The following is a 23833-nucleotide window of genomic DNA, read 5'->3' as shown; positions in this document are numbered from 1 at the left end:
GGTCTGTACCTGGCATCCCCCAGACACCAGCTGGGGGGCCAGATACAGGTCCCACACCAGGCTGGGATCCCACAGGGCAAATGCTGCTTCCTGGCAGTACACTGGCCAGGGCAGGTGCTGAAACTCACATAGGTTAGCACTCAGGAGGTGGGGGTGGTATCTGAGCACTCAGCCTTGATCAGGTACCTCCTGGACCCCAGCCCACAGAGCTACACCCCCACCCCGCCTGCCCACTGCTACTACAGCATCTCGGAGGCAAGAGTGAAGTGTAGTTGGGCAGCAATCCGAGGTTGGGGCATGACCCCTCCCCTCCCTCAGAAAAAATTCCCAGTACCCCATGCCAACAGGGGAGGGGGGGGGGCGGGGGCACGGCCCATTTGCCAAGGCCCCCCCCATCCTACACAAAATGGGAATGTCCACCAGCTCAAGTGGGCTGCCTCCCAGCATACATGCCCTATCCCTCATTCTGTGGCTGCAGGACTCTGCCTCCTCCCTATGGCAGACATAGGGCATAACAAATAACCCATATACAGAAGGATAAAGCAATTCCAAGTCAGTCTTAAGCAGAGTGCCTTAATCTGCTACCTGATTAGATGAGGGCGACTTTTTCCCCTGAGCAGTCATTTTTGAAGCAGTTTGTCCTGGCATGAACACTTACGGCCATCCTACAGTTCATAGCAACAGGCATTGCCCCCAGTAGAAGCAACAGGAGTTTAGGCATGGACAGAGGCAGCGCCTCAGTACTACACAGCATAGGGTTCATCATCTCCAGCCAATGGCAGCAAGCACCCAGCAGCAGCTCCAACCTAGCTAGCTCCTTGCAGTTAGAGAGCAGCACCACACTGCCCTAACCCCCTTTCAGCACTCTGGTGCCATCTCATCTCCAGCAGGAAGAACAGCAACATAGCACCAGGACCAGTCCAATATGATCCTGTACAGAGGCAGTAGAAAGCTGGCAGCTCAGAGAATAGACACAGGGCTTGTAAATGGAACAAACTTTATTGAAGTGACTGCAGCATCTCTAACGGTTGGACTTGGCCACACGTTCCAACTCATCCTTCTTCTTGATGGCATAGGAGTTAGAGGAGCCCTGGGAGGCAGATAGAGAGAGTGAAACCCTGACCTGTCCAGCCCCACCAAGCAGCTGCCAAAGGTATTCTGCACACCAGCCCCATAGCCTCCCACTAGGCAAAACACTGCTCCATGCAGATCTCGCAAATGGACCCCAGAGCCTTATATGGCCTCCCAACCAAAGCACCAGTTAGCTCAGAGGTGGGCAATTATTTCAGGCGGAAGGCCGCTTACTGAGTTTTGGCAAGCCATTGAGGGCCACATGACAGGCAGCCAGGGGCAGATAAATATTAATTTTCTAAATTTTTTTAAGGGACTAGCCTCTACATCTGGCTCAGGCACTCCAAGTGCAAGATGAGGGATAGCAACAAGGGATGAGGGATAGGGCCAATGCTGGGAGTGCAGAGAGCAGGGTGTGCTCAGGCAGACAGCGCAGGACATGCCACCACCATTGCCCAGGCAGCCAGTGACACTTTGGACAGGGAGGAGAACAAAGAGACCCTATCCCCCAGTTGGGCTACAAGGGCTGGGGGCAGGGTGAGGAGAGGGGTCCAGTGCAACTTATCAGTCAGTTAGTCTCAAAGCCACATCAGAGGCAAGTAAAGGGAAGCTTTTACCAGAGGCCAGCAGTTCCCAACTTTAGTCACAATCACATGTGGGATTAACAGGCCTCATGGTACCCTACTCTGCTCCCAGTAAAAGGCACCCTTGAGTGCTTCATAGTACCCAACCCTCTGCCTCCATTTGCCCCATGGAAATGGGGCAACAGAGCCCAGTTTCATTTAAAGGGAAGCTGTCTTAGTTTAAGTTGCTGGACAGGAGTGGGGTGACTGAAGCCTGGTGAAGTCCCACCTGCTAACAAACAACACTATGGATTGGGTCACCCCCAAGCTAACCCACCACAATAGAAAGCTGCGGGAACAGCTGCATTAAGCAGCAGAGCTGACTGTCACAGCCAGTTCCCCTCACCCAGGTCGGGCAACCCCAGCACTGAGCAGAGAACTCAGCTCTCACTACTGCTTCTGCAGCCTGGCCCAAAGGGAGGGCTCCTACCTTGGCAGCATTGATGAGCTCATCAGCCAGGCACTCAGCAATGGTCTTGATGTTGCGGAAGGCAGCTTCACGAGCCCCAGTGCACAGCAGCCAGATGGCCTGGGGAGGAGCAGAAACAAGAATCAGCTCCAGAAGCAGCGGGGGTGGGATACCCACCACACACCCCAGGAAGCTCAGTGCCCAGTCCAGCCCCACTGTGTGCACGTACTGGGACGCAGCGCAGTATACCTGGTTGACCCGGCGCAGGGGGGACACATCCACAGCCTGTCTCCTGACAGTACCAGCACGGCCAATGCGGGTCGAGTCCTCCCTGGGACCACTATTGATGATGGCGTTCACCAAGACCTGGAGAGGGTTCTGCCGAAAGAAGTACAGGATGGGTCAGAAGGAAAGAGCCTCTGGGCCACTCTGGAAAAGAGGTCCTATAACAAGCCCTGAGCTCAGGGGCACACCAATGACCTAACCCCAAAAACTCACCATTTCCAGGGCTCACCCATCCCATCTATGTACTTTCTCTATGCGGCCTACTGCCATAATCACTTCCAACACAGCATCCCCTGCCCCACGGCACCCAGCCCCCCACAGCCGCAAGGGACACGCCGTACCCCAAGGCCCACAGGCTGCCCTCCCTCCCATCTCCTCTCTCCAGGGCCCAGCCTACCCTACAGCCCTCACCTCGCCAGTGAGCAGGTGGATGATCTCGAAGGCGTGCTTGACGATGCGCACGGTCATCAGCTTCTTGCCATTGTTGCGCCCGTGCATCATCATGGAGTTGGTGAGCCGCTCCACAATGGGGCACTGGGCCTTGCGGAAGCGCTTGGCTGCGTACCGCCCAGCGCTGTGGGGCAGGTACTTGGCATACTTCTCCTTCACCGCGATGTAGTCCTACAGCGGGACATGCAGTGGCGTGAGGAGGGCAGGGACCCGGGCTGCCCTCCCACCCCACCTGAAGAGGGGGCAGGGCAGCAGCTTGCACGGATTTCAGCAGCCTTCCCTCGTGAGTGTGCTGGGGCTGCCCTCGCTGACTGAGGGGCTGCTGGTCATCCCTCAGACCCGGCAGCACCCGCGCTAGCTGCTGTGGCACCCCCCACTCCAGCACCACGGGAGGGGGAAGGGTGCAGCGCGCCCTTCCAGCAGAGACCCCCACCCCTTCCTCTGGGGCCAGCTGGGGAGGGCCTGGCCTAGCCCTGCAGCGTGCAGCAGCCTCCCAGGTGCGGGCCGCAGCTACATGAGCGCAGCAGGAGCCGTGAGGAGCCCCTGCCCTGCCCAGGGGAGCCGCACTACGCGGCCCCCATCCCGCCCCGCAGCGGGACCCAGGCCCGGAGGATGCCGGCGGCCCCGCCTCCTCCTGCAGCCCCGGCCCTGGGGGCGAGGGGCAGGGCTCCCACCCCGCGCGGCCGGGCCCGGGCAGCCGTGCTAGCGCTCGGGACGGGGCGGGGGAGGTGACCCGGGCCGGGCCGGGCCGGCCGCACCTGCAAGGAGATGTCGCTGATTTGCACGTCGTCCGTGCTCCACTTGCCGAACAGCTTGATATCGGGGGTCTCGGCCACGGCGGGGGCGCTCTCCCAGTCCGTCATGCTGCGGGGACAGGACAGGTCAGGTCAGGTCAAGCCCACAGCTCCCGCTCCCGGTGCCCCGGCCCCACACTCACATGGCGGCTCCCGCGGCTCCGGCAGCGGAAAAGGCCGCGCGCGGGGTCGCCCCGGCTCTTATCCAGGGGCGCCGCTTCCGGGGCCGGGCTGCGCAGGCGCGCGGGGGGGGGGGGGGGGGGTTCGGGTCCTGGTGCGGTGCGGTGCGGTGCGGTGCGGTGCGGTGCGGGGGGCTCTGTCCAAAGCAGAACTCGGGGCACGGCACGGCACGGCACGGCACGGCAGCCCCGCTCACCGCCCCGCGGGCAGAGGCGATTCCCGACCGGTTTTCGTCGATTTCTCTTTATCGGGGCCTCGACTCGGCTGCCCGGCGCGGCCCCCTGCGCCTGCGCCCGGCCGCGGGGAGCCGGCTGGGGGGCTCGGGGGCAGCGGGCTGCGCCGAGGGGCCGGGGCCGGGGGCTGCTTTGTCCGGAGCAGGGCTCGCGGGGCGCTCGCAGCACGGGGCGGCGGCGGCGGCGGAGACGTCGCGGCTCGAGCTGCGACCGCCGCGCCGCGGGGACCCCAGGGCGGCTGAAGTCAAAGCAATAGTTCGGGGACCGGAGCATCAAACCCTCGCTGCCGCACGGCCCTGGGCGCTGCTAGGCTGCTGGTTCTCATACCGGGGCCCATTTGTAAACACCAGTGGCCAGTCCCGACCCAGTGCCCCCACGCCCAGCCCCCAGTGTTGGGGGGAGCACAAGCAGCCCCTTGCAGGCTGCAACTCTGCCAGTGTGCGCAAGGGGAAAGCCGCGGTTCCCAGCTTTTATCCTGTAAAGCTGAATCCATTTTTCAAGTTTGTTCCCGACCCTTTCATATATTCTTGCAACCCACTTTTGGGCTGGGACCCACGGGCTAAGGAAGGAGCACTGGATTAAAAAGCCTGTTTTCTGCCCCAGCCGCTTCCTGCCCCCTGGAAGCAGCTAAGTGCAGTCATTTGTTTCCCGTGCTCAGAAATAATTTCCAATGAGATTTCTTTGATTCTTTCGATTTCCTCCCGAACTCTATCAGGGCCACGACTCCTGCCAACCCCCCACACCCTGCCAAGACCAGGCTACTTTCCCTGCTCTGCCCTTGCCGCCTGCTCCATCCGGTCCTGCTGCCCAGCGTGTCCTGCGCCTGTGCAACCTGCTGCACGAGGATGAGGAGACGGCTGCGCAGCCGGGTCCTTCCCAGGGAGGCCAGGGGCTGGGCGGCTGCAGGGTGCGCGGAGTGCCCTGCACTTGGGAGATGGCAGCAGGTTGAGGCCAGATGGGCAGACTGTACTCTGTGATAAGGACCTTGTTTGGTGGTGATGTCAGGGCAGGAAGTGACATCCAGCGCGTTGTACACCATGTGGCTGTGAATCTGTAACTGCTTACATTTCTCCTGCACGTCAGCAAGAGGAAGGGAGAAGCAGGAAGAGAGCCGGCTGGGAATCGTCAAAACAAGCTGCTGGCCACAAGCAGAGACAAAGGGGGCAGGAGAAAGCAGCCGGCTGGGATGAGGAGAGAGGCACGCAGCCAGACTCAGACTACAAATGCGGCTCCTGACCTAGACAGCTGTACAGGGCAAGGGTGGGACTAAGGCTGCTGCATCGGCTGTGCCTCCGGAGGTGGGGAAGGGGCACTCCGATGTGCCAATTGAAATATTGTGATATGATATTGATCCCTGGAATACATGCTGTGTCCCTTTTGATGTGTATCTACCTGCATTTATGTTCTCTCCCTTGCTGGGTGTAAAACGTTTGCCAAGCTGTAGACCGCCCCGAGAGCTCCTTGTGCTCGTGGGATACCCAGAGCTGTGGGGTTTTTGATATTTAACAAGAAGTGGGCTTGGGCTTGGGCTTGGCCATGGCAGTGAATGACTGAGAGCTGAGGAGGGGCTGTCTGTCCTGTGAAGTCCCTATAGCACTGCTCCCCCTCACCCCACACTGTGCTGGCATCCCTATGCTGAGGGCCTGGCCCAGTGCTAAGGGCAGGGCAGTGTCCTCAGCTCTGCTGGCTCTAGCACAGAGTCCTGCCCACAAGCATGGGCCTGTGGACTGTGGGAATGGAGAAGGCTCTTGAATTAGGGTGAAGGCACTGCCTGCTGATGCCTGAATCCAATGGCTTACTCACAAGACACAGCACCTTGCTTAGGCACCACTTGTTCCCCAACTCCCAGCTTATTCAGGTCTCCCCCACCTTGCACACACAGACACCCTCATCCCAACCCCAGGTGAGTAATGGTGTTGGGGCTGGCACTAAAGGCTCTTGGCACTTTATTTGTATAATATTGTAGTTCTTGGGGAAGGGTGCCCCTAGGAGCAGGTCAGCTGGCTGGCCTCGTCCATGGTGCTGCGTGGGTGCATGCGGCGCCGGCGGAGGCGCTGGATGCTGGCATCCACATCGAAGCCCATCTGCTTGTCGTGGATGGAGGAGCGCAGGTGCTCCTTGGTGTGCTGCATGCGCTCCACGTTTCTGGCCGCGTTCTGCATGGAGGACTCCAGCAGTGTGCTGCCCTGTGGTAGAGGACAGGGTGGGTACCATTGAGTGGGGCCTCACTGGTCCCTTCCTTGCTGCTGTCACAATCCAGCTCAATGCCACCCCCCCGCTTCAACAGCATCATCCTCTGCAGCTGTTACAGCCTGATGAGGCTTTGCTGCCCCCAAGACCCCAGTATGCCATCAACACCCGTCTCAGCTGGGCAAAGTCCCACCCACCCAGCAACAGTGTCACTTCAGTCATTACCACCAGGTGAGGCATTGCATCTGGCAGCCTCATAATCCATCACAGATCACAAGCAGGCCAGGTGCGAAAGCCTAGTAACACCATAACCTCCTACAGATACCATATTTGGACAGCATTACTGCCTACAGCCACCACAGTGGGTAAGCAGCTCCCAGTCTATCTGCCCCATTGCCCCCTACAGCTTTCCAAACCGGATGAGATAACCCTGTGCCTGGCAACATCTTCCCCTGACTGCCATTAGAGTGTGGGTACCTGTGTAAGGATGTTGGCTTCTGGCAGCTGGGTGCCCACGTGTCGCTGATACACTCGCACTATGGGCCGAGTCAGCTTCTCTCGCGTCTCTTGGTACTTGCTGGACTCAGGGCCCTGAAACCCAGAGCCACAGCAGGTCAGAGTTGGGGGAGCCCCACAGCCAAGGAATCCCCTCCCACTAAAGGCACATACTTCAGCCTCCCCAGTTGGGTCCCCCTTTCCCCAGCCCTTTCCCCTAGTGGGTGCCACCCCATAGGTCAGCTGGTATCTCTACCCCAGGTGCTCCATCACTGCCCTTCAGCTGGTACTCCCTCCCCTCCACTTCTCTGCAGTCCCTCTCTAGCTATGGAGCCCTTTTCCCATCACACCCCCTGTCTGCTTATCTCTCCTCCCACCTGCCCCTCCTCTCCCTTCTTCTCTGCTCCCAAACCCTCTCCTGCCCCTGCGCACCATGGTCATGCCATGGGTGATGCTCATCTCATCATGGAAGCGCTGACAGCGATTCAAGGTGCTGCGCATGCCCCCCATCACCATATAGAGACGCTCCTGCCAGGGGAGAAGCAGAGACACACAAGTAGTTAGGGATCAGCCTAGATCTACACAGGAATAGGTCCCCCCCCACCCCCTTCCAAGCACTGAGTTTGAATTAGAGGGGCTGCCCCTTTGAGAGGGAAGGGGACATGGAAGTCATCCTTTGGGACACCCTCCCCTGCCCCCACAATGGTTGGGATCCTTGGGAGAAGGCAAGGTGGGAATCAGGAGAAGAAGGCAGGGTCCCTTGGGGGGCAACACATGAGGATGGGCTGTTGTGGAGTGACTGGAGTGTATGGGGAGAGGGAACAAAGTGTGTGTGAGGGCCAGGGCCCTAGGGAGACAGCCTGTGGGGAAGAGGGTTCTGCAAAAAGGCCGGCACACGTCGGGTAGCATCCCATTAGGGTTGTTGTGGTGGGCAGGGTTCCCCAGAGGGTAGCATGTAAAGCAGTTTCCCATGAGGGTCAGGTTCCTGTGGGGGGGTTGCAACGTCCTGTGTGGGGCCAGTCCTCTCCCCTAAGTTACCTTGAGGGCCATAGTCTCATTCATCTTACGCTGCAGGCTGCCGTCAATGGCTGCCTGGGCTTCTCGGAGAGTGGCTGTGGCCTGGACCGTGTCCTCTTTCAGCACCGTCAGCACCTTCTTGGATTGCACTGTGAGGCGCCGTGCCTCCTCGATAGCTGCAGCACACTCTGGGGTGTGGGACGCCCGTGTCAGGACTGGTCCCAGCCGGTGGGAGATCCCCACTATGTATTCCCCTCACACAGAGGGGAGATGCCACCCATGTTATAGACCCTCAGGGCAGAGATATCCTCTACTATGGATAGTCCCCCAATCTGTACTTTGTGGAGATGCCACAAGGCACAGCACCCCCACCATGGGGATGGGGGAAGGCACAGCCTACACTCTGTGTATCCTTCCCATTGTAGCCAGCACCATGGGCCAAGGGAGCACGGGAATAATAGGAGGGATGTAGCTTGAGTGCCATTTTCCTGGGGAGCCCATTGGCAGCCATGGACTCAACAAGTTGGGACAGGCAACTGGGTGACAGTTGCTGGAGGAGTATGGGGAGAGCAGAGAGGGTGCTGAGGGGGTCATGGGGTTCATGTTCCTGGTTGGTAGAGAGGGCGTCCCTGGGGAGACATCTGTGAAGGAGAGATGGATCTCTGGGAAGGGCAGAAAATGGGGTCCTAGTGGAGGCTGGAAAAATCTGAGGAAAGCTATAAGGGGGTTTCTGGGGGGCTGAGGCAATCCCAGGGGTTGAAGGGATCTCTGTGGGGCTGGTGATGGTGTCTTTTTGGGGATGGTGACAGGGTCCCTGGCAGAGGTGAGAGAGGGTGGCCCGAGGTGGCAGGGGTGTCTACTGGATTCAGTGATCGGGGCACAGGCTCTCTCCTAGATGGCCTCATCCCTTACCTGGTGTGTAGGGCCCTATGGGGTTGGGCTCCGGTGTGGGGTTCCTATCCACATTGGGGGACGAGGGCCGGGTCAGGCTGAGCCACGAGTCACGCCCAGACTCCAGTAGCACCCTGTGCAGTGGCTGCCCCATCAGCTCCAGCACGCAGCCCCGTTCCTCACAGAGCTCCCCCAGGGAGCGCTGGCACTTGTCCAGTGCCTGCCGGATCGACAGTCAAATGGATGGGTCAGCACCTGCTCTGACACCCCTTATACTCACAGCCCCCAGGGCACCTGTACCTCCCACTGCCTGCTGGACTGGTGGCTTGGTGCCCACTGTGTTACCCTCACATGCTGTGGTCCAGAGAGCACCAGTGCCACCCAGCAGCTGCTGCACAGATAGATGGGCTTGTCAGCACTTGCCATGACACCCCTTACACACATAGTGATCTATGGAGTACCAGTATTGCCCAGCACTTGCTGGGCAAGCAGACAGATGGACAGACAGACAGGTCAGGGTCCCCCATGACACCTCTCACACACTCCCAGAGTCCCAGAGTTAAAGACATTCCTTGGTGCCAGGTATCCAGGTTGTAGCCATATTGGTTTAGAGGCCAAAGGAAATTCGTGCCCAGAAGAGGTGTCCATCTTTCCACTCTTATGTGAAATACGAAACATCATAACCTGAAGGAAATATGCTTCTACATCCTGTTTGCCATCAGACAACTTTGAGGTTTTCAACCTTTCTCTGTGCCGAACCTGGACAAAATGAACTATTCCAAACAGGAGATTTTACCACACCGTCAGCTGTCCTGTGAATTATGAATTTTTGTTTCTACCTAGGAGAACTTTTACAATCTCTGCTCTCTCCTATGCCTGATGAAGGGCATGCGCGCCTGAAAGCTTGCAAATAAATAAAATAGTTTGTTTGCAAATATCTAGTTGGCTTACTAAAAGATACCATGAGTTTTGATTCCTTGGTGTGAAATTCCCTGCTTGGAGCCATTCCTAGAATGGCCTCATGTCAGTTTTCCCTGTCTTTTAACCTGTCACCTTGGGCAAAGGAGCAAAGGGGGCTGTACATTTAAAGCTCTTTGAAAACTTGTTCCCTACAAAGGACTCCTTATTTTACCTCATTCCCCCTGTAACAGAGCACAGGGGTGTAAGCAGCCAGCAAAGCAGGCTGCAGGTGGCTGCACTTCCAATCAAACCCAGTTACCTGATTGGGAACAGGGACCAGCTGTTCATTATAAGAGCAGGGCCCCCAGCAGTGTAGCCAGCAGTCTGCTGCAAACACTTGGGAGAAGAACACTATCCAGCTAGAGCTACTGCTCAGATCATCTTGGTAGTAAGGGTAGGAGCTGTGGGGATGGCAGGAGGGTCCTGGTCCTGGGGTTGGATGGTGTGGTGGGACTGTTGGTGGTAAGGCAGTCTCCAGAACACACCACACCTGTGCCTCCTCAGTGAAGGCTGAGTATGGGGTGCCAGAAAGCCTCAGCCCTCCCTGCCTTGAGGGTAACTCTGTGGAGGGGGAAGGCTAGGAGAGCACACCCCAAAGTCAAAGCAGGAGCCCAGGCTCACTGTGAGCTCTGAGGCTCCATTAAGGAGATGGGTGTGGGGCTCCAGGGAGGTGGAGCCCTAAGCTGAAAGAGCTAGATGTAAGGCTCCTCAGGCAAGGAGATAAGGGGATTTGTGAGGTCCAGTGTAGGGCAGGGGGTGAGGCCCCAGTGTAGGGTATGAGGGGACTGAGAAGGTCCTGAGCCAGGCACAGTGCCCGAGGTGGTAGGAGCTGGGAGCCCTGAGTAGGTGGGGGCTGGGAGCCCTGATTGATTGAATGAGAGTGCAGAGATGGTGAGCTCCAGTGGGTTGTAAGAGTCCCGTGTGAGACTCTGGCATGCGGGTCCCAGTGTGAGAGCATGGGCATATAGGCCAGGTGAGGCCAAACAAGTTAAGGCTGGGTGTTAGGCCATGGATGCCATCTGTGAGGCATGAAACATGGTATAGGGTAGGTCAGCCATGTATGTAAGCCCCTGACATCAGGGCAAGTAAATGGGTAGCCTCCTGCCTAGTTTATCATCATTTAATTGTATCATGGTGGCAGGCAAAGTAGGTGGGCAGTTAGCCCTGAGACAAGTGGGTGGGCCAATGATTTGACTAGCCCCGGGATGCTCACTTGTTACATCCCCCAGCCTGTCACCGTGTCATGGTGGGACTACATTGCTGCATCTCCAAGCAGATGCTAGTCTGGTCTAATCACTGCAACAGAGCCCCTGGCAAAGCTGTGGTTTCTGAGCATATGTTTAATATACCAGTGAAATATACTGTGAATTGTATATGATGTGGCTTTAAATCTGTAACCACCTACATTTCCCATCAGCATCGGTGAGAAAAAGGAATTTCCAAGCAAGGAGTGAGTGGGCGTGGAGTAAGCTAAGGAAGAGGGCTGGCAGGGAACAGAGACAAAGAGAAGCCAAGCAAGCAGCTGGAAGGAGAGAGAGGAAGATATGCAGCCAGATTCAGGACTAAAACTGTGGTTCCTGACTGGGAGACCTGTACCGAGCAACTGTGGGACTAAGGCTGGTTTGTAGGGTACACCTCCAAAGGTGGAATAAGAACTTACGGTGTTAAATATGTGCATTTGCAGGATCATTATTAGCCTTGCTAGTAATACTGTCACTGTTGTAATACTGTGATGATGTGATACTACATATTGATCTGGTCTTGTTCTTTCATTTTGGCCCATTGTCCTGTGAACCAAGACCGCACATATGAAGTTGGAAACCCCAAATGGCTCATCCTGTGTTCTCAGGTACACTTTTACTTGGGGTACACCACACCAAGGTGACTGCACAAGCAGAAAGCTGTAATTATGTGGCTCTGATAGACTGTAGTTCAGCTTGATGATATGTATTTGGCATGTAAAGTGGTAATAAAAAATCTAACAATACAATAATCACTGGCAAACTAAAAAAATGGTGCTGTGAAGAAGAGGAGGGCTTATTTAAAACTAAGCTCACTAATACAGTGGGGTTCCTAGTGGAAACTGCAATGGGTAAAAGCCCAGTGCGTGTTGTTAACACATCAACAAAACCATGGCTGGCGCATCAGGGCACTGTAATTGGAACATTTAAAAAGGGTGTGGCTGTCCTGCAGGAGAACCCCAAATCAAAAAGGTTGGTTGCTGTAAAAGCGAAGCAATAACCTTCAATGAAATGCAGGAAAACTGGCATGCTTTGGGCACAGACAGAGTTGACTTTTTTTTTGTATGATCTGGCCCCTGAACATGCTTTACAGCTGTGGCATAACACATGCACATCTGTAGAGTGCTTTAAAAATGTTCCAGTGCAAAAAATTAGCCCTTGTTAAATCAGGTAGTAAGTGTAGTGCTTTAAATTAGAGTGCCTTTAGAAGTTCCCTGAGAGGGTTAAGGGTTGTGCCCCTGGTCTGCCACAGGGAGGAGGCAGACAGTTCAAGGAGATGTGCCCCCCCCCCCCCCCCCCAAGCTGGCTGCCCCCATGGGGGAAAGGAGGGAGCTGTTGAGTCAGCAATTGGGGCTGGGGGGGGCCCTGGCTGGTTCCTCCCCATCCCCCCTGGAGAGTGTCCCCAGTGCCTGGTGGCACCAGCTCTGGGGGTGCAGACCCCCCCCCCGTACCCCCCTCTCCTCTCCCACTGACAGCCAGCCAGGAGCTTCTGGAGCCCTGGCCAGCTTACAAAGCAGGTGACAGCACCCCTTGCTACCTGGCCTCTGTGGAGGCACTGAATACCCATGAATAGGAGCTGCACATGTATTAGGTTTCAATGGCACTATATCTTCAAGTGCTCTGTATAAAGCGCAAATATTACAGGGTGATCAAGGTGCCTTTTCTAACTTCTGTGCAAGTCATGGCCTAAAACCTAAGCAAGTGGGGGGCAGTGCAGAAAGTCCTATTGAAGTATACAAATGTACTCAGCCTTAAAAAACACAACCTAAGGCATACAGGCTTAACAAAGTACTGAACTGATACTGGCAAGGCCAAACCTGTCAAACAGGGACCTCAAATGTACCCATCCATTTCCAACAAAAATTCAATCAGCAGTTGCAAAAGATGGAGAAAAAAGGCATCAACAGACCCTCTGTCAGCCCATAGGCTGCCCCTGTGGTGTTCGTGCAAAAGAAAGGGCAAGGTGTGCAGGTCCATGTGAATTATCATAAACTGAATGATGTTACTGTTAAAAATGCCTACCCCTTACCTCAAATAAATAACACAGTAAACCTCCTAGCCAAAGTTCGATGGTTCTTCCTTAATCTGGCTAGCGGGTACTGGCAGGTGAAAATGCACCCCCAAAAAAAGTTAAAACAGCTTTCTGAACTAAGAAGAAACTTCTAAAGTTAAATGTTGTGCCTTTTGGATCATGCAATGCTCCTAGTCCATTTCAAAAACTAATAAATAACATGTTAGTGAATTTGCAAAAAACATCCCATCTGGTGTACCTAGATAGATAATATAATTGAATAGGACAAACTTTTTAAAAGCATTTGAAAAAACTAAGAGCAGTGTTTTAAATGCTAAAAAAAAGCCAATTTTAAAATTAAACCCACCAACTGTCAGCTTTTCTGCAGGAAAATAAACTATTTAAAACATGTAACCTCTACAAACAGGGGTAAGCCGAAATCCAGAGGAGGTGGAGGCTGTGGCCTGGCTGTGGCCTGACCTCAAAATCTAACAAAACTGTGCAGCTTCTTGGGTTTAGCCTCCTATTATAAACATATTGTGGTAAATTTTGCTACCATTGCAAAGTCCTTACATGAGCGCTACAGTAAGTCAAAGTTAATCTAAATGAGGAAATATTAAAATGCCTTTATAAAGCTAAAGTGGCAACTACTGTAATGTCACCCCCTCTCTTAGCGTATCCAGACCCTCAGTTGCCCTTCTTGTTAAACACTACTGCAGGTAAATTGAAGCTGTTTTGTCACAAGTTGAAGAAAGCCAAAAAAGTCAAGCCTCAAACAAAGCAAGTCAAGCCTCAAACAAAGCTAGGTGCCAATATGCAACTATAAAAAAATAAAATAAAATAATTGCTTGCTGTGATGACCTTTAGCAAACATTTTCAACACTTCCTCCTGGGAAAGTTCTTCACATTAAAAACAGACCACAGCGCTCTCTGATGGCTACAGAATTTGCAAGAAGACAAACAACTGGTTAAGTGACTAAAACAGCTGGCTAAGATCCAAGTACCAAATCATTCTTTGCCCTAAAAAAAAGCACCAAAATGCTAATTCCTCATCCCTTACACCTCACATAATAAAAATTAAACCTAAAGTTCAAGTAGTAAAAATACAGCCACTACCTACAGTAAAAACAACCAGAGGTAAACCAACCCCAAATACAGAATAAATAAATGCCAAAAGGTTAATAATTTGGTGTCCAAAATGGCAACAAAAAAATACTAACATAAAGAAATTAATAAAGTAAAAAAAAAAAATCAATAGTAAAAAGTTCTCTAAAAAAGGGCAACATCATCTGTGTCTAAAAAGGTACTGGGTTGTATGACCTAAGCTAAGCATTAAGCAAAAAGCACTGGTGCAAAAACTTCCAAAATCTGCCCCAAACCCCAAAGTTATTCAAATAGTGGTACCAAAAAAAAAAAAAGAAAAGAAAAGAAAAATTCTGCAAACTCTACATAATTCCAATTCCGAAATACAGATAGGCCTTAAAAAGGTCTCTTATAAGGTCCAGTTTGGTGTTTCTGGTTAGGCTAACAAAATCTGTTAAAAACTAGTGCAGATCATGCAAGATGTGTGGTGCCCCGCAAAATTAAAAAATAATCGCAGGACCCCCATGGTCTCCACGCAGGTTAAACAACCTTTGAAAAAAATAGCAATAAATATCCTGGGTCTCCTGTCCATTACACCATGTAAAACCAAGCATGTTTTAGTAGTGGCTAATTGTTTTTCCAAGTGAGCAAAAGCATACCCTCCCCCTAATCAAAAGGTTCGAACTGCGGCCAAGGTGTTTATTAAAGATGTTGTGTGCTACCATGGTGTACCTCAGTCTCTACACACTGACCAGGAAGCAAGTTTTAAATCTCAGCTATTTCGTCATGTATGTAACCTTCTAAAAATCAACAAAACCCGCACCACACCGTGTCACCCCCAATCTAATGGCTTCATAAAACAATTCAACCCTACTCTGGTTAACATGGTATCCTCCCTAATCAAAAACAAATAAATCAAATAAAATACTCCCTTATGTCATAATGGTACAATCACCTACAAAATATACGTCATATATGGTGTTGTTTAAACAAAAACAATTGCTTAACTGTTAATGTTGTTTCTAAAGTAAACAGATCAAAAAAAAAATGTAAGTCTGTCTTAAGTATGTTACAAAAAAAATCACAATACCTAAGTTCAGCTATCCAAGCTGTTAAGAAACATTGGACTGCAGCAACACAAAGGCAAAAAAATAAGTACTGTAGCCTCAGGGTCACTCAACAGGTGTATGAATTGGGACAGTTGGTGCGGATACAGAAGCCTTGTGCCAGTTTCTGGGGCAAGAGGGTTGGCGCATTTTGGGTGCTTGTACACGTTTATTGCTGTCTGCCTGCTGCAGGCTGCACACTTGGCTGCTACTGCCAAGGTAAGAGGCAAAGACTCCCCACCCGGGCTGTGCGGGGCTTATGACAGAGCTCTGGATCCGGAGAAGCTTCGGATGCTTCGGGGTCGGAAGCAGCACATTCGGGTCAAAGCGCTGCCTCGTTCGGCTTCCCGAAGCGCTTCGGAGCCGCCTCCGAGATCCGGCCATAGGGTATAATGGGGAAACAATAAAATATCTATAACTTTGTTGTTTTTTGTCCGATTTGGATGAAATTTTATGGGGTTGTAGACTCTGCAGAGAGGGTCAAGAAGATTGGTGCAGGGGCTTCAAGAAGATTGGTGCAAGGGTTTGGGGGAAACTGTACCCCAAATTCTTGAAAGCAAAACTCATGTCACGTCTAGGCATTACAACATAGCGTGGTGAAAACTACACGGGGTGGTGGCTCTTGCTGAAGCCACAAAGCCTGCCAAGTTTTAAGAAGATCAGTGCAGGGGTTTGCAGGGAACTGCACCTCAAGCTGTGGACAAGCAAAACTCGTGCCATGGGTGCTGTTGGACTGACTGTGTCTGTCTTGGGGCGTGGAGGGGAGACTGCTGCAGGCCTGGCTGCTGAGCTGCTGTGTCCCCAGTTACCAATCAATCAATCATGATTCACTTGGACTCAGGGACCAGCTCAGTACACAGGACCTAGCTACTGCATAACCACTTAACGAACATCAATTAGCATCTACAAACCAGGCTAAGGAGAGGAAAGACTCAATACAGACACAGTCTTGGCACAGTTTTGCCTGTCAGCAGCTTGGGGTGCAGGGCCCCAGAACCCCCTGCACTGATCTCCTCCACAGCTGGCAGGCATCACAGCAGGGGCCACCATCCCTGCAGCTGTCACCCCGCTGTGCCTTAACACAGACAGGGTCACCCATGGCACAAGTTTTGCTTGTCCACAGCTTGAGGGGCAGTTCACCCCAAACCCCTGCACCGATCTTCTTGAAACTTGGCAGGCTTTGTGGCCTCAGTAAGAGCTGCCATCCCTGCAGTTTTGACCCCCCTGTGTTGTAACACACAGATGTGACATAAGTTTGGCTTTCAAGAATTTGGGGTACAGTTTCCCCCACATTCCTGCACCGATATTCTTGAAACTTGGCAGGTTTCATACTCTCAGCAGAGGCTACCCACCCTGCATGTTTCATCCAAATCAGACAAAAAACAACAAAGTTATAGATATTTCATTGATTCCCCCATTAGACCCTAAGGCTGGATCTCCAAGGCGGCTCCGAAGTTTTGGAGCCACTTCGGCTGGATCGAGGCGGAAACCCGATCTGGAGCTCTGGATCAGATCCCTGGCATCCGAAGCGGCCGGATCCGAAGCCGGATTGGATCGCTGCCGACTCGCACAGGCTACTCCCGAGGGAGTCACCATGGTGGTGCCCCCTCTAAGCTGTTCTAAATCTAACTGATTTGTGGGCTGAAGAGACTGGCTTATACTGAGGGACTGAAGCAGCTCAGTGTGCTTAGTTCATCAGAAAAAAAGACTGAGAGGTGAGTGTGTAATGACTGGGGAGGGGAAAAAAAGTAGAGGCCGCAGAACAAGGATTCAGGGTGTGGAAATCAAAGCCAGACAAATACAGATTAGGAACACAGTAACACAGGATCAAAGGAATATGGATCATCTAGTCCAGCTCCCTGCTCAAGGCAAGATCATCTCAGACCAAATTAGAAAAAGAAGCACAATATTTTGCAATGAGGATAATTAATCCTTGGAACTAGCCCCAAAGGAGAGTGTGAATTTTCTATCTCTTGATGTCTTCAGATTGAAACTGGATGCCTCAGCCAAGCACAAAGTATTTGGTTCAATGCAAGGGTAATTGGGAGAAATGAAAAGCATGTGTTGTAGCATTTGCAGGATGGAGAATTTAAAAAGAAGGCCATTTTTATAACAGGACAAAGTGACGTATCACTGGACATTCAATCTGTCACAGAAGGTGGGAGGAAGGCACATTTTAGGTACATGATGTGTCTGGTAGAGGTAACAGTGAATCAGTTGTTTCAGCATCAGTTTGCAAACTAAGGCTTCAACCCCATAAGAAAGGTAAACAACTGCTTACCTGTTTATAGTACAAGTACTTCCACTGATGGTGTATGTGCATGTGTATAGGTGGCAAATATATGTATAAACTAGGTTAGTAAAAATTACAGTGAAAATGTGTACCGGGGAGGGTTTTTAGATAGGATAATTATCTCTGTATTTGGAAAGCAGTTTCCAGGTACAAGTGATGACATAAAAAACCACAAATGTCACCATCTTCCTGCAAAGCACTATGAGCTGCAAGGAGGAGCTGCTCTTCTGTTTGCACCTGATGAGTCTGTTTAAAACAGTCCATTCCTACCACTATAACAGGCCACATGGACACAGAGTGTCTTTTTTAACTTTTAATTTAGAAAGGTCTATACTGGAACAGAACCTGCTCTTATTCTGAAATGTGAGTATTCCTGTGTGGTGGTAGCCCAATACCTGAAAAACTAGTAGAAGTTTCCAAGATATTAAGCCTGGGGGTGTCAGAGAGAAGAGCAAAACAATGATTGAGCAAGCAATCCTCCCTGGCAGATCAAGAGAAACAGAAATTGTTTGGATGGCAATCCAGGAAATTAGGCAGCTTTGAAGTCATTGGCTCACAAACAAGAAGCTCATGCTAGGGGGCAAAGACTAACACAGTTCTGGAAAAGAATGGAGGCCTCACCTGTGCTATCATGTATTGTGGGTACAGTTCAAGTTCTGCTGGTAAAACTGACTGTGTCCAAGCTTACAGCCCCTTTGGGAGCTAACCACCCCAGCCTCTGCCGGATGGGTTGAGGCTGCTGCTTCTGCCTGGTCCCATCATCAGCCAGTGTGCCCCCACAGTACACTTCACTCTGTGAAGGCCATAGCCATGGCAGTGGAACTGTGTGGTGCCACTGGAAGCAAGCAGGTGTGCACACACTTTAGTGGCCTGGTGGCAGTGGCTGCTGTTGGCTGCCAGGACCTCTGAAGCCCAATGCAGGTGCTAGAGACAGAGCCAGAGTCCTAACTGAGGAAGGTGTAAGGTTGGATTTCTTAAGCTGATGACATCAATTCAAGTTTTCCATCATTATTTGCTATTAGATACATAGGAGGTGCTCAGCCCCTGGCTTGTGTGCCAGATCCAGCCCATGGAGCAATGTGATCTAGCCCACAGGGCTCCCCATGGGTCTGGAAGTTAACATTGCCACTGCTCCCCCACCACCATATTTCCAAGCCCCATCAGCCCAGATGAAGTGGCCCCATGCCTGGGGTTTAGTTGCGGTGTGTGGGGCTGGAGGCAGGGCAACGGACCTAGTTTGGTGCGTGTGGGTCAGGGTTGGAGGTGCAGTGGCAGGCCTGATCTGGCACATCTGAGGCTGAGGCTGTGGATATGATATGGTCTCCAGGATGCGGCCCCAGCCCTGTGCAGTCCACAGACCGGATCTGGCCCACAGATGGAACCTGCACCAACTCATCAGGCTCACCAGGCCAAAAGGTTTGGCAACAATAAAATACATCAATGAGCTAGCAAAAAATGACATCGGCCTGCCCAGTATTAGCCAGGGTAAATAATGGGGCCCTAAGGACAAGAATGAAAATAACTTTAAGAATGCAGAATTAAATGGGTTGAAACCAAGTTACGGCTAAGTCTACAGTCTGTGCACTCAGAGTAGCAGATAAGACAAATCTTTGAGCTGCTATGAGGATCTGGGCAAATGGGTTACATTCTTCTGACTTCCAAAGAAAAAGCTGCTGTTGTTGGGCACTGGGCTGTCCTGAACCTTTAACCCCATAGCCCTGTGGAGGGGCAGTCTGGCAACCCCTGCAGGTGGTCTCCTCCACTGGGGTAACTTTTATCCTGTCTACCTCACCCTAACCCAAGATTTCTCCTTCTGACACTGCCTGACAATACCATTCTCTCTTTCCTATCCTCATCTCCTGCCTTTTGTCACCCACCTGCCTCCTCTTTCCCTTGCCCTCTCTCCCCCACTCTCTTCTGGGCACATTTTGACCCTTTGGTTGATCTCCTTCAGCCCCAGGTGCACCAGGGAGCAGGTCCTGGTGAAAGCAGAAGCTACAGTAGGGGTCACTGCCTGTCCCCAGAGTGCCCCAACATGCAGGGACAGCAAAGTCACAAACTGTGATGGGGAGCAGCTTTGAACATTGCATCTGGCAGAGGGATGAGTCAGTTCCCACTACTGCCACAGTCTCACCCCCAGTGTCTCACAGAGTACATCCAACACACACACATGCATGCACAGTGTACCCACAGGAATGCCAGTATCTACCCAGTGCCTGCCAGCTGGAACAGTGTCCACCCCAACACCCTTTGTTCATGCACATAGCCACCCAAGGAGCAAGGAAGCTACACCACCCTGTGCCAGCTGGACAGACAGATGGACAGGCCAGTATCCATGGTGCCACCACTCTCATGCAACACCTCAGGGAGCACTGGTGCCACAGACAGATTGGTGGGAAGAGAGTGCTGGCCCATCTAACACACACCAGAGAGCACTGGTGCTGCCCAACTTGTGCTGGACAGACAGATGGATGGATTAGCACCCTCCCTGACACCTCTTACACCCAGAGTACCACACTGCAGGGTGGGTACCTGCAGACTAGACAGAGAGATAGGGCAGTACCCACTGCTGTACCCCTGACACACACAGCACTCTACAGCAAACACCTACAGAACCAGTGTCCCATCCCGCCCTGTGCCAGCACCTTTCAAAAGCCACCTGCATGTGCTGTGCCCCCCACAGCCCAGCCCCTGCCTCACCTGGAGGTGTTTCTCTGACATGGCCATATCCCCCTCCAGCCTGACCTTCAGCTTCTGCAGCTCCTTGCGCTCCCACTGCAGCAGGGCATCTACCTGGTCTGGGGCCTGGCAGCAGCAGGGAACAAAGGACAGGGCCAAGGGCAGATGGGCAGGGGCAGAAACATGGGGCAGGTTAACTTTCAGCTCCCAGCAATGCTAGCAATTTGCCACAGGGCACAGGGAGGGTCTTCCCCAACTACATGAGGGTGTGTAGCAATACAGAGCAGTGCTGTGGGGCACAGGGGCACCTAGCAGTTGGAAGGCACTTGGGCATATCACCTGCCTGCTCTCCAGTCAGTGCCCCCACAGGGTTGTGCTGCAGGGCATAGCGGTGCATGCGTTGGATGAGCATGGGAAAATGGGCCACTGCTCAGCATATGGCTGCTGTCCCAGACAGATGTGCTGTGGTGGCTGGGGGGCCCCTGGGGGAAGGGGGCACTTCAGAACTGGAGAGCACAAGGGGGGTCTCACATGTTTGGTGTGTAGCTGGCACCCTTGCCATAGGGAAGCAGGGTATGTGTGAGCTGGGGGCTGCCTGGGGATTGGAGGCTTGGGCACGTGGGCAGCGGGGGCCTATGGGGGTGGGGCTGGGGGAGGAAGGGGCAGATGGAGAATGGGGTTCTCACCTGCTCGGTCTGCGGGCGGTACCCACGCACAGTCGCGCTCTGCCGGTTGGTGAGCAGTGCGGTGCGGACCTTGGCTAGCGCAGTGTCGAGATGCTTGCGCTCCACCACCAGGTGCTTGGCCTGCTGGCTGACCTCACTGAGAGCCTGGCGCAGCCGGCTCACCATCAGCCGCACAGTGCTGCAGTAACGGTGGGCCAGGCGGTTGCTGGTGCTGGTGCAGAAGTCCCGGAAGCAGGGCAGGGGCAGCTGGCTAACCCATGGTGGTGGTTTGGTCTTGCTCTTCCACAGTGTCACGCCTGGTCCCTCGGGCGGCTTCTCCAAGGTCTCACCAGTCTCTGTCACATCCAGCTTGAAGTGCCAGCTCTGGAGCCGTGCCCGGCGCTCATGGGGCAGCTCCTTGGGCTGGCCTGGTGGGCGCCACAGGGACAAGGCTTCCCGAGCGCAGCCCTTGTGCAGATCCTGCGCTGCCTGCACCGTGGCCTTGGCTGCCTTGCGCCAGGCCTCTGGGCCAGCACGGCCCTGCAGCAGCTCTGCCGGGGGCCCCATGGTGGCACTGCAGAGAGAGGCAGAGGGAGAGCTAAGTCAGCACCTACTGCTGCAGGGGGTACTGGGGCTCTTACTTGCTCCTTGCCCCTGCCAGGAACAAGCTGGCATCATATCAGAGTGCAGAGGTCTGATACAGAACTGGGGGGGAAACCAGCCAGGCTGACTGGGGGGGGAGCAGTGGGGAAGGACATACTGGGCTGGCTGGGCCTGTGGGTCTGATCCAGACTAGCAGGGAGGGGGCACACCAGCCTGCCTGGGTCCATGGGGCTCACCTGGGGTGGCAGGAGTGGGGATGCTGGGCTGGCATTAGCCCAGCCTGCTCCCTCTCTGAGATGTTCCCCGCTCCTGCATGCAAGGCTTGGGGTATGTGCCTAGGCTGTCAGTGCCCAGTGCCAGGCGCTGCCCTGAGCCCCACCAGAGCTAATGGCTCCACTGAGGTCAGCAGATCCCAGGGAACCTGGCTCCTGCCCTGGAGCCTGCACTGCTCCTGGCTCCAGACCCGCTCATGTCTCTGCGTCTGTGTCTCTCCATGGAGACGGTTGCTACAGCAGCAGGTGCTTGCCTCACAGAGCCCCATTCAGAAGGAATCCCAGGCAAGGCCAAGGATGTGTGTGTTGGGGGGAGATCGGGTGGCTCCAGGGAAGAGCATGAAAGGAGACCACCAAGCCAGGCAGGCCAGGATGGAGGAGAGCAGGGCCTGCTGGGTGCCCAGGGGGCTGCTCCTGCCCCAGCTGAGAGGGGTGGATGGACTGAATCCTGGCAGGGAGCTCAGGGGAGGAGGGGTCCTCTCTGCAGGGGAAGGGCTGGGAGTCCCAAGGCTCAGGGCTGGGCTGAGCAACCCAGTGGCCTGATCCTGCCCTAGCTGAGGAGCTTGGATGGGAAAGGGCCAAACAGGGCTACCTGCTGTTGGCTCCTGCAGCTCTTGGAGACTCCGCTACCCACCCGACAAGCATCCCTCAGACCGTGGAGTAACGAAGTGGGGAGACTGGGGCACCAGGCTTGGGCGCTAACCCTAGGGCGGGATGGGTACAAACAGAGGTAGTTGCAGGATTGAATAATCCATCACCATGTTGCTGTCAGCTAGGGGGACCACCTTTTAAAAATGTAAAGCTGGAACACATGCCCTTCTTCCCACACCCTGGTCCCCCACCTCCACTTGCAGCACAGCCAGAGCAGAGCCGAGCAGCGGTGGATGCAGGCTGCCCACTGTGGGCTCGGGGCTCCCTGCCCTGCTGCCCTCCCCCTAGGAGCCCCGTACCAGTCATGCACCCCTTGCCCATCCAGCAGCAGCGGGGGAACAACTCTGCATTGCTGCTGTCCATACTGCTGCTGGGTGGGCAGGTGGAACATCTCTGTAATGGTGTGGGACTCCTCTGGGGAGGGCAGCAGGGCAGAGAGCCCTGAGCCTGCAGTGGGCAGCCCACATCCATCCCCACCCTGTACACAGATCTGGGCGGGGGGCACATGCCATCCTGGGGGTTCACTCAGCAGTGGGGAGATGCCCCCCATGCCTCCTGCCCCCTGGTTGAGCCACCCATGGCTGTGTCCCACTCCATGCACCACCCTAGCTGGGCAGCACCCCCAGCCCCTTCCCCACTTCCTCCCTCACAGTGGGGGCCTCAGTCTGTCCACTCCCCCCCCCACCCCTGACTTACCTACAAGGAGCTCTTCATGCTGCCTGGCTGTATTTCCTGGCCACGTGCATATGTGTGGGCATGCACATGCATGTGGTATGTGGCGTCTCCTGCATCCTGCTCCTGGAAGCCACTAGCAGCCCCTTGTTGCTGGAACGCTGCCTGCCCGCAAGGGGAAACCAGCTGTTTCCAGCAGATTGCTGTGCAATACTGTGAATTCAGGACAAATGTTGTCCCAGAGTTGTGCAGTCCAGGACTGGGACTTGAGGTTCCCATTCCAGGACTTTCCCACCCAATTAGGGATGGGTGGTCACCCTCCATCAGCACAGCCAGTGCCACTGTCCTTCCCTTGGTCACTGCCACCAAGGGAGCTCATCGTGGTGCACCGTCACCAGTGGGGTCCCCCAAGGCTCTGGCCTTGGGCCTATACTCTTTAACATCTTTATTAATGATGTAGACATTGGTATCAGAAGTAGGCTGGTCAAGTTCACCGATGATGCCAAACTTTGGGGTAGAGCATCCACACCTGAGGATATGATGATGATCCAGGATGACCTAGACAGGCTCAGAAATGGGCAGACAAAAACCTGATGGCATTCAACACCAAAAAATGCAAGGTACTCCACCTTGGGGAAAAAACCCCCGCAGCATGCTTATAGGCTCGGCAGTGCTACACTTGCTAGCACCGTGGCTGAAAGGGGCTTGGGGGTCATGATTGACCACAAGATGAATATGAGCCACCAATGCGATGCCACAGCTGATAAAGCAAGCAAAACTCTGGCTTGCATCCATAGATGGTTCTCAAGCAAATCCCAGGATGTCATCCTCCCACTGTACTCGGCCTTGGTGAGGCCGCAGCTGGAGTACAGCATCCAATTCTGGGCTCCACAGTTTAAAAAGGATGTGGAGAAGCTTGAGTGGGGTTTTTTTTGCCCCAGTTGGTTTTACTGACCTGG

The 23833-nt window shown here is 53.8% G+C and overlaps 2 protein-coding genes and 1 long non-coding RNA gene across 3 annotated transcripts; 1 reads left to right on the top strand and 2 right to left on the bottom strand.

Annotated features, from left to right (window-relative positions):
* Nucleotides 1–980: 980 nt before the first annotated feature.
* On the bottom strand, nucleotides 981–3877 carry RPS5 (ribosomal protein S5). The gene is made up of 6 exons (XM_006262839.3): nucleotides 3776–3877; nucleotides 3597–3702; nucleotides 2800–3009; nucleotides 2353–2481; nucleotides 2125–2223; nucleotides 981–1090 (listed from the first exon to the last, which is right to left on the bottom strand). Exons 2-6 carry the CDS (start codon nucleotides 3699–3701, stop codon nucleotides 1022–1024), a joined length of 612 nt encoding a protein of 203 aa, XP_006262901.1. The 5' UTR covers nucleotide 3702; nucleotides 3776–3877; the 3' UTR covers nucleotides 981–1021.
* A 2097-nt stretch (nucleotides 3878–5974) lies between these two features.
* On the bottom strand, nucleotides 5975–22366 carry TEKTL1 (tektin like 1). The gene is made up of 8 exons (XM_006262843.3): nucleotides 21516–22366; nucleotides 20698–21250; nucleotides 20033–20137; nucleotides 8660–8858; nucleotides 7769–7935; nucleotides 7163–7258; nucleotides 6713–6826; nucleotides 5975–6231 (listed from the first exon to the last, which is right to left on the bottom strand). The coding sequence occupies exons 1-8, from the start codon at nucleotides 21548–21550 to the stop codon at nucleotides 6031–6033; spliced, it is 1470 nt and encodes a 489-aa protein (XP_006262905.2). The 5' UTR covers nucleotides 21551–22366; the 3' UTR covers nucleotides 5975–6030.
* On the top strand, nucleotides 9809–11591 carry LOC109286078 (uncharacterized). Its single transcript, XR_002093999.2, has 2 exons — nucleotides 9809–9992; nucleotides 11016–11591. It is a non-coding gene; the product is annotated as an uncharacterized LOC109286078 (long non-coding RNA).
* Nucleotides 22367–23833: the final 1467 nt, after the last annotated feature.

The sequence above is a fragment of the Alligator mississippiensis genome, chromosome 11 (assembly GCF_030867095.1).
Source record: "Alligator mississippiensis isolate rAllMis1 chromosome 11, rAllMis1, whole genome shotgun sequence".
Taxonomy (NCBI): Eukaryota; Metazoa; Chordata; order Crocodylia; family Alligatoridae; genus Alligator; species Alligator mississippiensis.
This window is presented reverse-complemented; position numbering and strand designations above follow the sequence as displayed.